General features: G+C 42.9%; 1 protein-coding gene across 1 annotated transcript in view; it reads right to left on the bottom strand.

Moving 5' to 3' along the window:
* The window catches only part of nompC (no mechanoreceptor potential C), a 334,011-nt gene that overhangs the window by 59,408 nt on the left and 259,582 nt on the right, over positions 1-15,021 (bottom strand). The window contains exon 6 of the mRNA XM_071686202.1: positions 14,089-14,292. Within this exon, the coding sequence (XP_071542303.1) occupies positions 14,089-14,292 (204 nt within the window). The remainder of the gene's footprint in view (positions 1-14,088; positions 14,293-15,021) is intronic.

Here is a 15,021-nt window from a genome sequence, read left to right as displayed (position 1 = left end):
TTAATTTCACACCTATTTAAAGACGCCATTATTATTATTCATTTTTTAATAACTTTAATTTTACACCTATTTAAAGACGCCATTATTATTATTATTCATTTTTTAATAACTAATTTTACACCTATGGAATCATTTTTGCTACTATTGGGAATATTGTTTTAATAACCTTTGAAAACTATCTTAAGATTTTAATTGATTTGTTAATGGTAGGTTTGTGAGGGATAGGGAAATTGTAGGTTTAGATAATATTGTAATATTATTAAGATATGGATATCAGATATATACAAAATTAAAGTTTAATGACGCCATTTATAATTTATCATCGTCATGTTCTTTCGTTTGGTTGACAATGTAAAAAAATAAATATAAAGTTGTCTAACGAGATATCTGACTGTGTGTGTATGTGGGATTTCATAAGCAATTATAATTGGAGACCCAGAGTAATATAGACATTTAAACTTGTCCGCCATATTTGCAAAAACTTGGATTAAGTCATTACATAGTAATGAGACATGGTTGCGTTCACTGGGAAACAACAACAAAAAAAAAATCATAGGTATTTCTACACTGTACAGGCAAGTTATCTTGTTATAATACGCTGTCGTTTGCTTTGCATATCAACGTATAAATCGGAAATAAAGAGAAAAAAAATTTGCTCATTAGAATGTGAACCAGAGTCAGGTGACTGCTTTTGGGTCAGCCATCTTCAGGGTTAGCAGTTACCGTGCTAGGTTAGGTTAGGTTAGCAATTACGTGCTAGGTTTGGTTAGATTAGGGTAGGAAAGCAATACCGTGCTAGGTTTGGTTAGGTTAGCAATTACCGTGCTAGGTTAGGTTAGGTTAGTTTAGCAATTACCGTGCTAGGTTTGGTTAGGTTACGTTAGCAATTACCTTGCTAGGTTAGGTTAGGGTAGCAATTACCGTGCTAGGTTAGGTTAGGGTAGCAATTACCGTGCTAGATTTGGTTAGGTTAGGTTAGCAATTACCGTGCTAGGTTTGGATAGGTTAGGTTAGCAATTACCGTGCTAGGTTTGGTTAGGTTAGGTTAGCAATTACCGTGCTAGGTTAGGTTAGGTTAGCAATTACCGTGCTAGGTTTGGATAGGTTAGGTTAGCAATTACCGTGCTAGGTTAGGTTAGGTTAGCAATTACCGTGCTAGTTTAGGGTAGGTTAGGTTAGCAATACCGTGCTAGGTTTGGTTAGGTTAGGTTAGCAATTACCGTGCTAGGTTTGGATAGGTTAGGTTAGCAATTACCGTGCTAGGTTTGGTTAGGTTAGGTTAGGTAAGCAATTGCCGTGCTAGGTTTGGTTAGGTTAGGTTAGCCGTTACCGTGCTAGGTTGGGTTAGATTAGCAATTACCGTGCTAGGTTTGGTTAGGTTAGGTTAGCAATTACCGTGCTAGGTTAGGTTCGGTTAGGTTAGGTAAGCAATACCGTGCTAGGTTTGGTTAGGTTAGCAATTACCGTGCTAGGTTTGGTTAGGTTCGGTTAGGTTAGCAATTATCGTGCTAGGTTAGGTTAGGGTGGTTTAGCAATTATACCAGCTAGTCTCCTAACTGTTCGTTTATTGCTTGTAAGATTTTATGGAATGTTTGAACACATCACTTCAACTTTCACTTATTTTTTTTTTGGTGTGTGTGTGTTTTAACTCCCAAGACTTTTTTTTCTACTTTACGTAAGATCCACGTAAGATCCCACGTCTTAAATCACCTCCGACAGAAAAGTGGTGGCCGTAAACTAGGTAATTGCCCAAAACTAAGTGATTAGTGTGTGTTTGTGAACTTGACTGGCTTGAGAAAAGGTTTAGATTTGAATGTAACATCTACTCTCGTGTTGACTTGTGATCTTGTGATTAATGAACATTACAGTGGAAATATTTGAATATTATTAGGATATTTTTTTTTCGTGCTATGATCAGTACAGGAGAAACTAGTAGTTATTAGTGAAAAATAATGTTAAACATTGCAATATATAGTGATAATGAAGGATTTGAGTACAGTACAACCTTCAGAAATAGCACAAAGAACCTAACTACAGTGTGATTTGTGTGAAAAATATTTAAAGTGATTAATTGCACGACTCCCAGGACGTGTGTTCGGTGATGGCTTCCATGGCCCTCCATCTGCCAGCCAGCGGAAGGGTAAGTACCCGATTATTATAATTTTCTTTGGCCAGATGTTTCAACTGATTATAGGTGATATGTCAAGGGTTGTTTGGCCATAATGTTTCAACTGATTATAGGTGATATGTCTAGGGTTGTTTGGCCATAATGTTTCAACTGATTATAGGTGATATGTCAAGGGTTGTTTGGCCATGATGTTTCAACTGATTATAGGTGATATGTCTAGGGTTGTTTGGCCATAATGTTTCTACTGATTACTAGTGGTATGTCAAGGGTTGTTAGACCATAATGTTTCAACTGATTATAGGTGATATGTCTAGGGTTGTTTAGCCATGGTGTTTCAACTGATTATAGGTGATATGTCTAGGGTTGTTTGGCCATGATGTTTCAACTGATTATAGGTGATATGTCAAGGGTTGTTTGGCCATGATGTTTCAACTGATTATAGGTGATATGTCTAGGGTTGTTAGGCCATAATGTTTCAACTGATTATAGGTGATATGTCTAGAGTTGTTTGGCCATGATGTTTCAACTGATTATAGGTGATATGTCGAGGGTTGTTTGGTGATATAGGTGATATGTCTAGGGTTGTTAGACCATGATATTTCAACTGATTATAGGTGATATGTCTGGGGTTGTTAGACCATAGTTTCAACTGATTATAGGTGATATGTCGAGGGTTGTTTGGCCATAATGTTTCAACTGATTATAGGTGATATGTCTGGGGTTGTTAGACTATAGTTTCAACTTATTATTAGTGATATGTCGAGGGTTGTTAGGCCATGTTTCAACTGATTATAGGTGATATGTCTAGGGTTGTTAGGCCATGATGTTTCAACTGATTATAGGTGATATGTCTAGGGTTGTTAGACCATAGTTTCCACTGATTATAGGTGATATGTCTAGGGTTGTTAGACCATAGTTTCAACTGATTATAGGTGATATGTCTAGAGTTGTTAGACCATAGTTTCAACTGATTATAAGTGATATGTCTAGGGTTGTTTGGCCATGATGTTTCAACTGATTATAGGTGATATGTCTAGGGTTGTTAGACCATAGTTTCAACTGATTATAGGTGATATGTCTAGGGTTGTTAGGCCATGATGTTTCAACTGATTATAGGTGATATGTCTAGGGTTGTTAGACCATAGTTTCAACTGATTATAGGTGATATGTCTAGGATTGTTAGGCCATGATGTTTCAACTGATTATAGGTGATATGTCTAGGGTTGTTTGGCCATGATGTTTCAACTTTTTGTAGGTTATTTCACCCAAACCAAACCTCACCTATCAAAGCTAACCTAGCCTAACTAAAATTCGCTGTATGTCGAAAACTGTGATAATACAGAAGGTAAGTAATCAATTTGCTATTAATTTGCTTATCCATGGTGATTCAACATGTTTTAGGTGATCTGTCTAGTGTTTTTTTTTTTAGCCATGATGTTTCAATGGATTATAGATATGTGGATTTTTGTTTGGCCTGCTGTTTCACCTGATTATATATGTTGATTATATTTTTTGCCATGATGTTTCTTCTTATTATACTTGATATGTTGAATGTATTTTTTGCCACGATGTTTCACCTGATTATACTTGATATGTTGAATATATTTTTGGCCAAGATGTTTCACCTGATTATATAGATGATGATGAAGGTAAGTGACTTAATTACGTACCATCAACTTATTTGGTCTTAGTGTTTCAACTGATTATAGGTGATTTGTTTAGTGTTGTTTGACCATCATGTTTCAGCTGATCACATATATATGATATGACGAGTTTCGTTTTTAGCCATGGTTTCAGTTCATTATAGTTGATATGTCTAGCGTTGCTTGGCCATGATGTTAAAGTTGATTACACTGTGACATTTTGATGTTAAATTTGATCACACTCTCTGACAAATCTTTACTTTTTCTTTGTTCTTGGGTAATAAGGTTTATTTTCCAATTATATCAAAAAAAGTATAGAAAATGGCTAGTTTTTCCTCGGAACTTTGCTTTTGCGATCAAGACAGTGATGTTTTGACTATTTTTCATAACATTCCAGATGTATTTAGTGCCGTATAGCAGATATAGAATGTTGTCAAAGTTTCCAGTAATATATAAACAGTCTTAATGAATATAAGGGCCTTAAGCCAACCAGTTTAGTAGATCTAGCTGCCTAAGTGGGTTACATATACATACATTTCCTTGAGATGGTATCTTAGCGGTTAGGGCCAATTGCGAAAAAGTATTCCATGGCAGCATTAGTTGAGCGAGCTAGGCTTGTCTACATGGCCAGCAAGGGGACACAGTGGTGTACTATAATACGCAAGGTTGGCTACAGCGGACCGAATTATAGGTGTTGCTTGGCCATAATGTTTTAGCTGATTATAATTATAATTTATGCGACGATTCACCTGATTATCGGTGATGAAGTAACTCGATTATTCACACCATCAAGGTTGGATGTGATGGTTCGTCTGACTATATAGGCGCTATGTCGAGCGTATTTGGGCCATGATGTTTCACTTGTTTATCAATGAAACGTTGAGTGCTCTGTGGACATGATGTTCCTATTAATTATAGTTCTTTTGGACATGATGTTCCTATTAATTATTTCGTGTGGAATGATGTTTTCTTTCAAGTGTCCACCGGTACAGCGTTTGAACCTTGTTCCATGATCATGTCTTAATTGATCATAGGTCGGATAAGAACTAAAACACCGGAGGAAAGTGCGTTAAGACCTTTTTCAGCCTATGCAATGTAGGCAGCTCTTGTGTACACTCATCTGCCACTAGTTACGGTAGTAGAGTAAATAGATACGAGACGCAGCGCAACCGGCACCCGGCGGCGTTAGCTTTTTACACTACCGTCAGTCCGGCTGGTCAATATGTGTGTGGCTGTCACCTTTGCAAAACTTTGGGCGACTTTCTTTAAATCATGTTCGTGGCATATTTTAAGATGTGATTAAAACCCCGTGTAGTGTAAGGATTTAATGAGAAATGCATAGTTACTGGCTGTCATCTGCTCAGAAACCTAACCTAAAGTTTTGTGAGAATAAAAAGGAAAGTTTTATGCACGCATTGTGAGGTTCGTTCACACGAATTGGAGTTTGAGGCTGAAGGTTCTACACCACTGGTATTTTATCGTTTCCGGGACATACATTGCATTGTAGGTTACGTTTGGGTTGGGTAAACTGTTGTTGATCTTTTGAACGATTCTAAACCTTCATATTTATCACAAATCACTTCCGTTTGTGAGCTTCCCCCCAACCTAAAACCTCCAGGTGTTCGTCCGACACTGTAATTATACCCTGCCACTTAATTAATGACACTTTTTACTAAGTTAGAACTTTAAAAGTCCCTTTAAACGTACGGATATGTCGGCTTGTGATAAGCAGAAAAATTGTTAAGGGCGAGAACACCTTGATAATACCTAAATAAACTTTTTTTTTAAAGGAAATAATTTTAAGGCAGATTTTTATATTCGCTGCTCGATGATAAATATGGTTACAACATTATCATCAGCTGGGGGGGGGGGGGGGGATGGCGCTGAAGACGAAAGTGATTTTGGTATATTTTAGCTGCAGCCTTGAAGATCAGGGTAAATAAAGGCCCCTGAGTGAAGCTAGATAAGGTTCCCATGGTTTCTGTTTTATTTCTTGAAGTGTTTCACCTATTTGTATGAATGCTACGTTTTCCCTGATCTTCATGGCCTTTCTTATCATTGACGTATCATAAAAACAAAAAAACCCATTTCAACACCGCCAGCACGTTAAGGAAAATTAAGTTTATTCCACAATTGTGTCTGTAGCCCACCTGAACTGGAAATTAATCATCGTTTTCAGTCATCAATCATGTTAATGATCATTTCACTTCATCAAACGTTGATAATAACCTTGTTTGAATTAGAAAAAAAATACGTTTAAAGCAACCTAGTTCATCTGTAATTGGGAAACGAGACATTTCAGTCTAAAAGGCCATGTTTGTTTGTATAATGGTAATTGATTACCACACTGCATGAATGTATTATAAAGCAATTATAAGAGGAAAGCTTTGTTTTCCAAGGAAGAATCACTTACGTGTATTTCAGTCATTATGTACACGCAGGCTACGCGCGCTAGGCTGCTAGATAAGCGGTATCAGTTGCTGGCAACTTTGGACTCGAATGATGCCAACTTCTGCACGACATTTTCACAGATAATCCCAAGCTTACTATAATAATTTCATGATTTATTGCCATCTGTGACAGGACTGCCACGCAGGTACGGCAGACTGTATCATCCGTGCCTTCTGCCACGGCAGGAACCACAGTGGGTAGTTCTCCTCCTGTTCTGATCGGCTGTTAGCTGACCTTGCATTTCCTGCCGCCATTTAAATGGCTGAAGCGACTTGGGAGTGTGTCCATAATTCCTCCGGACGACTTAGTTGGTTGATAACAGGAAGATAAACATTTATTGTTTTCTTGCTTTTTAAGAAACACGCATCATTTTAAGTGGCGTAAGACCCACGGAACTGGATGTTCCTGCGCGATTGGCCAATGACGCGATTCATGAGCCCAGAATTGAGTATGACACTTGTGAAGGTTTTTCGTGTTATCATTGCGTAGATCACATTCATGTAAGTAATGAATATCATTTTGTGTGAGGCGAGAGACCTTCGTATCCGGGTGTTCAGGGTCGATTTGTCAATAAAGCTATTTAGAGCCCGGAACGAACTGTTAAAAGAAGATAGGGCTGGTTGTTTTCTTCTTCCTTAGCATTCTGTAGATGGTGTTTATTTTAAGAAAGGTATCTTATTTTTTTGGGTCGAGTTGAGGATGTATTAGGATCGTATATCATTGGAGAAAAGAGGTTTTTGGCCGGAACGAGTTAAAGTCGATAGCAATGGTGAAGGAAATGTCAGTGAGAGTCCCTTTAAAATACGTAAGTTCATTGTTTTTCATCATTTTTTTTTAAAGTTCGTTCCATTTATTCCCTGCTGTTCTGACCATTACCCAACCCCACCCTACCCTCCCCTGCCGTAGCCACGTCAACTGTTCCTTGTTCTCTTACGCTGCTTTGAACTCTTGTAATGTATTGCTACGATGTGACGAGAATATTTAGGTATGCTATTTTTTGCGCTGTTTTTTACGTGCTTCAATTATGAATCTATGAAAGAGAATATTATGTTAGACACACTAAAAGAACTGCGCTAAAAAGAGTCGAAGTAGAAAAATAAAAACTTTTGTGTTAGATGTTATAGATAAATTGGACTCGTATATCACCAGGGGGACTTGCATACTAAAGGACTCGTTAATGAATACGTATTGCTTCTAATTAAGATTAAGTAAACTAAAGCCGGTATTGAGGTAATTGGAGCTTGGTATCTTTTAAATTGCGAGAGTGGCTGGGTGTGGTCGGTTAGGGAACATTAGATCCAGCTCATATCATTAGGGCAAACCAGGAGGTAATGGGCGCTAACATTAATCTGTGTTAATGTTGTTGGTGGAAAATTTCAGTCCTCTTCAGAGTTTTATATTTGCCCTTCAAAAGGCAACGAGGACTGAGGTTGAAAGAAATTGCAACATAGAACAGTCTCCCTTGGTACCAGTTTCTTGCGGTGTCTTTATAGAAAATTGATTTGTTTGACGGGTAACTAATGTAGTAATAGTGTTTACTCCACGAATCATACATGGAAACTCCTGAAAGTTAGAATCGTAGTTTCGAAGTAAATTAAGTAAGGAATTTAACGCTTCTCTGGTGGTCTAGAGGAGTCCACTAACGTTCTCGACTTCATGTTCCATATTAGATGTGAACCAAAGTGTTACTTATGATAAGTTGAGAGTGTCGGAGTAACCGGAATTATAATGCGTTACTTCTCATCCATTCGTTACCTCGGCAAATATAGGAAGCCGTTGGCATCATCTCGGGGTATTGATTTTAGCGTTTTATCTAATCTTACATTCATTCAAACGTGTATGGTATAAGGAAAGTCGCAAGACTCAGATATTCATACAAATAGACATCATTGTCTGCTGGAGATCTGTGCATATCTGGTTTAGTGCATGTGTGTGTGTGTGTGTGTGTGTGTGTGTGTGTGTGTGTGTGTGTTTTACATGGTTGGTAAGATGATGTCTTGTTGTTTTTTTTTTGTGATTTCCGGGATGGATGGCGCGTATGACATGGTTTTGTATCTAGTGGTTATGACCGCTGGTAGACTACGTCTTTCCCTAGGGTTTCGCACCGCACGTTTCATCTGCCTTATCTCATCTAAGGTAATTTAGGGAACGATCATCAAAGGTAATTTAGGGAACGACCATCAAAGGTAATTTAGGGAACGACCATCACTGGTTACTTCCTTGTTCAGATGCCAGGTTGCTTTGTGCGTCGTCACCATTCCAAGGATGGGGGACCTGGAGCGCTTGATTAAGAGTAAAGAAAATGGGTGTGTGACAGATGATGGGTCACCTTGTCTGTTGTGGCCGGTATGGTGAGTGTATCCCCATTACCAGAAGTTCTCACGGGTTCAGTGAAGGGGTCTAAGTGGACTCTATATAAAGGTGGGGAGTTCAGCCTGAAGGTGTTGTTGTGGACCGGAATATATATCATGTGGTGTTTGTGTCCGTCGATGGTGTTCGTGAAGGATGTGTCCGAGGGTTGAATGTCCCAGTGTTGAAGCTATCGGTGATGTAGGCAGACTAAGGTGTCTGTAGGAGGATGTAGCTGTAGCCTGGTGACGTACGTCTTCCCCTGGCGTGAGGTGGGGGTGTACGTATGTAGCTTGTAGCTACGTCGACAGGGTTCCACTAAGTCTACATCAGTTTTACGAAGAAGGTAACTTTAAAATTGGATGAGCGTCAAAGACTTTCGTTTTTATTTTTATTATTTTTTTTCAGTAGGCCTTTTCTGAGGGCTGTGACATCTCCTCCATGTAGGTGGCCGCTAAGACTGTGCTGGTGGTTGTATAGCCTGGAATTGGTGGTTTGGGGAAGCCATGGCTGTTTATCAGCTTGATGTCTGGTTGTGTGTGAGGCTAATATGTGCTTGTTGACGAGGGTGCTGCGTGTGTTTACCCAGCGTCGCACGTTATGTCGTATATGACATTGAATATTGTGGTATGCTGAATGAACACTTATTTCTTTTTACCCTTTTTTTTTCTTTGATATTGTTTGTTCTTTGTTCTTTTTCCTCAGCTGTGTACTGCAGGTAGGGATCTGGGTCGGGTTATCTTTGCCATCTGCGACGAAGAATGGTTTCTGTGTTCGTTCAGTGGGCGGTGTGTGCCCGCGGGTTGTCAGCGGAGGTCGTCATGTCTGTGTGGAGGTTGGGTGTCTCCCTTGTGTTTGAGGGGACCGGGGTGCCTCATGGGTGAGTGGAAAGAAGAGGTTGTGCCTGGGGTTCTTGGGGTTCAGGGTCAGGTGGCGGAAGGCTGAGTGATTGCGATCCTCTCCTTGGGGTTGTGGTCATGTGTGGGTGAACACGGGCGGCGTGTCGTCTTGAGTTATGCCCTGGTATCGCTCGTGATCCATCATGCTGTTTCGGGATGGGAGTGACCCCGCGTTGGTAGCAGCCAGAGGGCTGATCCTCCATCAGGTGTGTGTACTAATAGCTATTCCATCTTAGCAGTTCTGAGGTCTTTGTATAGGTTCCCATTGCTGGATGTTTCCCAACCAGGGGCCTGAGGTGAGGTACAGGGTGAGCTGTGTCACCCACTGTGTGTTTCCCGCTTAATCTCCAGAGCTGTGAGCTGCAGCCTTGCATCTCTCACTTTATCTCCTGAGCTGTGAGCTGCAGCCTTGCATCTCTCACTTTATTTCCAGAGCTGTGAGCTGCAGCCTTGCATCTCTCACTTTATCTCCAGAGCTATGAGCTGCAGCCTTGCATCTCTCACTTTATCTCCAGAGCTGTGAGCTGCAGCCTTGCATCTCTGACTTTATCTCCAGAGCTGTGAGCTGCAGCCTTGCATCTCTCACTTTATCTCCAGAGCTGTGAGCTGCAGCCTTGCATCTCTCACTTTATCTCCAGAGCTATGAGCTGCAGCCTTGCATCTCTCACTTTATCTCCAGAGCTGTGAGCTGCAGCCTTGCATCTCTCTCTTTATCTCCAGAGCTATGAGCTGCAGCCTTGCATCTCTCACTTTATCTCCAGAGCTGTGAGCTGCAGCCTTGCATCTCTCACTTTATCTCCAGAGCTGTGAGCTGCAGCCTTGCATCTCTCACTTTATCTCCAGAGCTGTGAGCTGCAGCCTTGCATCTCTCACTTTATCTCCAGAGCTGTGAGCTGCAGCCCAACATCTCTCACGGCCGTGGGCGGTGGCTGTGATGCACCACAGTTGACGTAAGCATTCTGTGGCTTTCTGGTCCTTTTGCCCTCCCATGTGTGGTTGGGGGATCAGCGCGCGGGGAGTGAACACCTGTGGGGACCTTGTGGTATGTCATGAGAGGTATAGGGTGTTCAAGCTCACATTCCTGGCTGTGTATGTGTAGATGATATAGACTTTGATCCTACTGGGAGGCGTCTGTGGCCGCGTTGATCGAGGTCAGCGGGACTTTGTATGTGTTCGACTTGGCATCGTATCCTCTCTGATGTGTTTTAAGTGGTAGTGTTGCAGGCTGTGTTGCCACACTGTAGTGTTCTAAGTGGTAGTGTTGCAGGCTGTGTTGCCACACTGTGTAATGTTCTAAGTGGTAGTGTTGCAGGCTGTGTTGCCACAGTGTAATGTTCTAAGTGGTAGTGTTGCAGGCTGTGTTGCCACACTGTGCAGTGTTCTAAGTGGTAGTGTTGCAGGCTGTGTTGCCACACTGCAGTGTTCTAAGTGGTAGTGTTGCAGGCTGTGTGCCACACTGTAGTGTTCTAAGTGGTAGTGTTGCAGGCTGTGTTGCCACACTGTGTAATGTTCTAAGTGGTAGTGTTGCAGGCTGTGTTGCCACACTGTGCAGTGTTCTAAGTGGTAGTGTTGCAGGCTGTGTTGCCACACTGCAGTGTTCTAAGTGGTAGTGTTGCAGGCTGTGTTGCCACACTGTGTAATGTTCAAGTGGTAGTGTTGCAGACTGCGTTGCCACACTGTGCAGTGTGCCATTTGATCTATAAAGTAATGATAAGTGCACAGGCGTTTTAAGGCATGGCCATTATAAGTAATGACGTCATCTACAACGAACCAGACTGTTATTATCATACGTAGTGGTTACGAAGTCCCACCCCTGTCGTTACGAACTGAATGTATGACGTCATTAGGGTACAAAGGTTTTCAATAAATATATGACATTGAAAACTTAACATAAACAAACACATTGTTACATGGAGGGTCTACAAAACTGTTGCTACCACTGGTAAGTCCCTAGTGATAAAGCATTAGGCCAAAATTGGTGCTTATTGGCTTCATGTTGTGGACGAAGTGTTCACTAGGCACACACGAAGCATGTTCTTCACTCTAATGGTTCCCAGGAAGATACAGAACTTCCGTTGATTTGCCTCTTGGCTATAATAAACCGAGACTGAAAATTTCATCGAATAAACAGTGGTCACCCCCCTCCCCCCCCCCCCAAAAAAAAAGAAAAGAAAGAGAAAAAAAATTTGAAATACGTAAGAAATATAACGAAGCTTAAGGAAAACATGACGGGTTTCTATGATGTGCTGTTAGAATTAGAAACCACAAAAAGGTCTTTAACTTCTAATTTCGTACGTAGAAGAAGATTGCGCATGTAATTTGTGTGGGAGTTAGTGTGCGAGGCGGTGGGTTAATTGTGGTAAGTTCAGGGTCAGGGGCTGAGACGGTGGGTAGGGAGGTAGTTCAGGGTCAGGGGCTGAGACGGTGGGTGGGGAGGTAGTTCAGGGTCAGGGGCTGAGACGTTGGGTGGGGAGATGGTTCAGGGTCAGGGGCTGAGACGGTGGGTTAATTGTGGTAAGTTCAGGGTCAGGGGCTGAGACGGTGGGTTAATTGTGGTAAGTTCAGGGTCAGGGGCTGAGACGGTGGGTGGGGAGGTAGTTCAGGGTCAGGGGCTGGGACGGTGGGTGGGGAGGTAGTTCAGGGTCAGGGGCTGAGACGGTGGGTGGGGAGGTGGTTCAGGGTCAGTTCAGGGTCAGGGCTGGACGGTGGGTGGGGAGGTAGTTCAGGGTCAGGGGCTGAGACGGTGGGTGGGGAGGTAGTTCAGGGTCAGGTGCTGAGACGGTGGGTGGGGAGGTAGTTCAGGGTCAGGGGAGAGGTTGATAGCGGAAGAGAGGCTGTGGTAGTTAGCGGTATTCAACTGAGACATCTGGCCAGGTTGTGTTGGAATGGTTTGGACACATGAAGAGGATGAGTGAAGAGAGACTGACAGACGAAGAATATCTGTGTTATAAGTAGTAGGAAGATGGGGACACCAATAAGGAGATGGAAGGGTGGAATGAAGGGAGCTTTAGGGTTTCGGGTTTGAACATTCAAGAGGGTCAGAGGCGTACGTGGGACAGGATGAATTGGATCGATGTGGTATACGGGCCACGACGTGCTATCATTGGGCTGAATCGGGGTATATAAAGTTGTCAAGGTAAACTCTGGATTAGTTTGAGGGGCTTGGCTGTACATGTAAGGTTGCGCTTTTTGGTACATTATATATATTAACAACAACAATATTGATAATAATAATAATAATGATAATAATAATAATGGTAATAATAATAATGATAGTAATAATAATAGTAATGATAATGAGAATAATGGTAATGATGATAATGGTAATAATGATGATAATGATAATAATTATTTATTATTATTATTATTATTATTATTATTATTGTTATTATTATTATTATTATCATTAGCTGTTGACATTTCGTCTCAATATCCCATACTAAGTTGTGATTCCTATATAAAGAGTTCATTCTAATCTACGATGTCCTAGTCTTAGAGTTATATTTGGTCATACTTTATCGAAATGTACAATAGCAATAAGCCTATCTATCACCATATTCCTAGAACATCCTAGAAAATAGATAATGTCAATGTTTTGCCTTAAATGATTATAGTAAGATGTCTACTGGTCCACACACACACACACACACGACTGAAGACAGTGCCCCATTATCCCCATACTCATCTACATCTATATCACGTCTGTTGACTCGTGCTCAGAAACTACGACCCATCCTGGTGATTCATGATTCACCGAGGCACCAACGTTGAACATGAGTCTTCATGATTCGTGATTCACCAAGGCACCAACATTGCACGTGAGTCTTCATGAATTGTAATGATATTTTGGAAATTTGTGGTCTGTCATGTCGTGCCATCTTTCAGAATCCATCGACCCTTTGATCTTTCCCTGGATGTTCTCCAACATTTATTCCCATCTGTGGTCGATCTTTCCCTGGATGTTCTCCAACATTTATTCCCATCTGTGATGGATCATTCCCTGGATGTTCTCCAACATTTATTCCCATCTGTGGTGGATCTTCCGCCCTTATATTCCTCCAGCTGTGTGGAAATATCAACATATCTCTCCTCATATGTTGGTGTCATGTCTCTCGCACAGTCTGCCACAGCCTGCTGGCCCCCCACCCCAAGCCTGCTGGCCCCCCACCCCAAGCTTGCTGGCCCCCTACCCTAAGCCTGCTGGCCCCTACCCTAAGCCTGCTAGCCCCTACCCCAAGCCTGCTGGCCCCTACCCCAGGCCTGCTGGCCCCTACCCCAGGCCTACTAGCCCCTACCCCAGGCCTACTAGCTCCCTACCCCAAGCCTGCTGGCCCCTACCCCAGGCCTGCTGGCACCTGCCCCAAGCCTGCTAGCCCCTACCCCAAGCCTGCTGGCCCCTACCCTTAGCCTACTGGCCCCCTACCCCAAGCCTGCTGGCCCCTACCCCAAGCCTGCTGGCCCCTACCCTTAGCCTACTAGCCCCTAACCGAAGCCTGCTGGCCCCTACCCCAGTCCTGCTGGCCCCTACCCCAAGCCTGCTGGCCCCTACCCTTAGCCTACTAGCCCCTAACCGAAGCCTGCTGGCCCCTACCCCAGTCCTGCTCCAGAGTTTACTTACGTTCTGGGCGTCTGTGCTGGAGCCGGCCTCAACAAGGATCCTGGCCAGGTCGGTGTCCTTCTTGCGGCAGGCGACGTGGAGGGCGGTGTCCCTGGTGTGGGCCCGCACGGACTTGACCTGGTCTGACCCGTGGTGGAAGACCAGCTCCTTGACCAGCCCCTGGTGGCCGGCGTCCACGGCCAGGAAGAGTGGGATGTCCCCTCGCTGCCACACGGGATGGAGGGAGACGCACACAGGCAGGTTAGGTTAGGTTAGGTAGTTATCATGGGACACGTGTGTGTGGTGTGGTGTGTGTGGTGTGGTGTGTGTTTGTGTGTTTGTGTGTGGTGTGTGTGTGTGTGTGTGTGTGTGTGTGTGTTATGTGTGTGTGTGTGTGGTGTATATGTGTGTGTGTGTGTGTGTGTGTGTGTGTGGTGTGTGGTGTGGTGTGTGGTGTGGTGTGTGTTTGTGTGTGTGTGTGTGGTGTATATGTGTGTGTGTGTGTGTGTGTGTGTGGTGTGGTGTGTGTGGTGTGGTGTGTGTGTGTGTGTGTGTGTGTGTGTGTGTGTGGTGTATATGTGTGTGTGTGTGTGTGTGTGTGTGTGTGTGTGTGTGTGTGTGTGTGTGATGAGACAGTTGTAGGTTTCCTCCCATACTATTATACATATGTTAACATTGTACATCATTTCAATTGTTTTGTTTAAATATATTTTGTGTGTTCGTTTCTGGTCTCAGAGTCGTAGGAATGTAGTGAGGTCGTCCTGGGACGGGTTTCCGTCTGTGACGGTGTCTTGGGCCGTCGCAGGACAGTAGGGTGTGGTTGTGTTAGGTCTGTGTGTGGTGAGGGAAGACCTGGCAGGTCTGTGTGTGGTGAGGGAAGACCTGGCAGGTCGGTGTGTGGTGAGGGAAGACCTGGCAGGTCGGTGTGTGGTGAGGGAAGACCTGGCAGGTCGG

Source organism: Panulirus ornatus, chromosome 41 (assembly GCF_036320965.1).
Source record: "Panulirus ornatus isolate Po-2019 chromosome 41, ASM3632096v1, whole genome shotgun sequence".
Lineage (NCBI taxonomy): Eukaryota > Metazoa > Arthropoda > Malacostraca > Decapoda > Palinuridae > Panulirus > Panulirus ornatus.
Note: the sequence above shows the minus strand (reverse complement) of the source record. Positions and strands in the feature narration are given on the sequence as shown.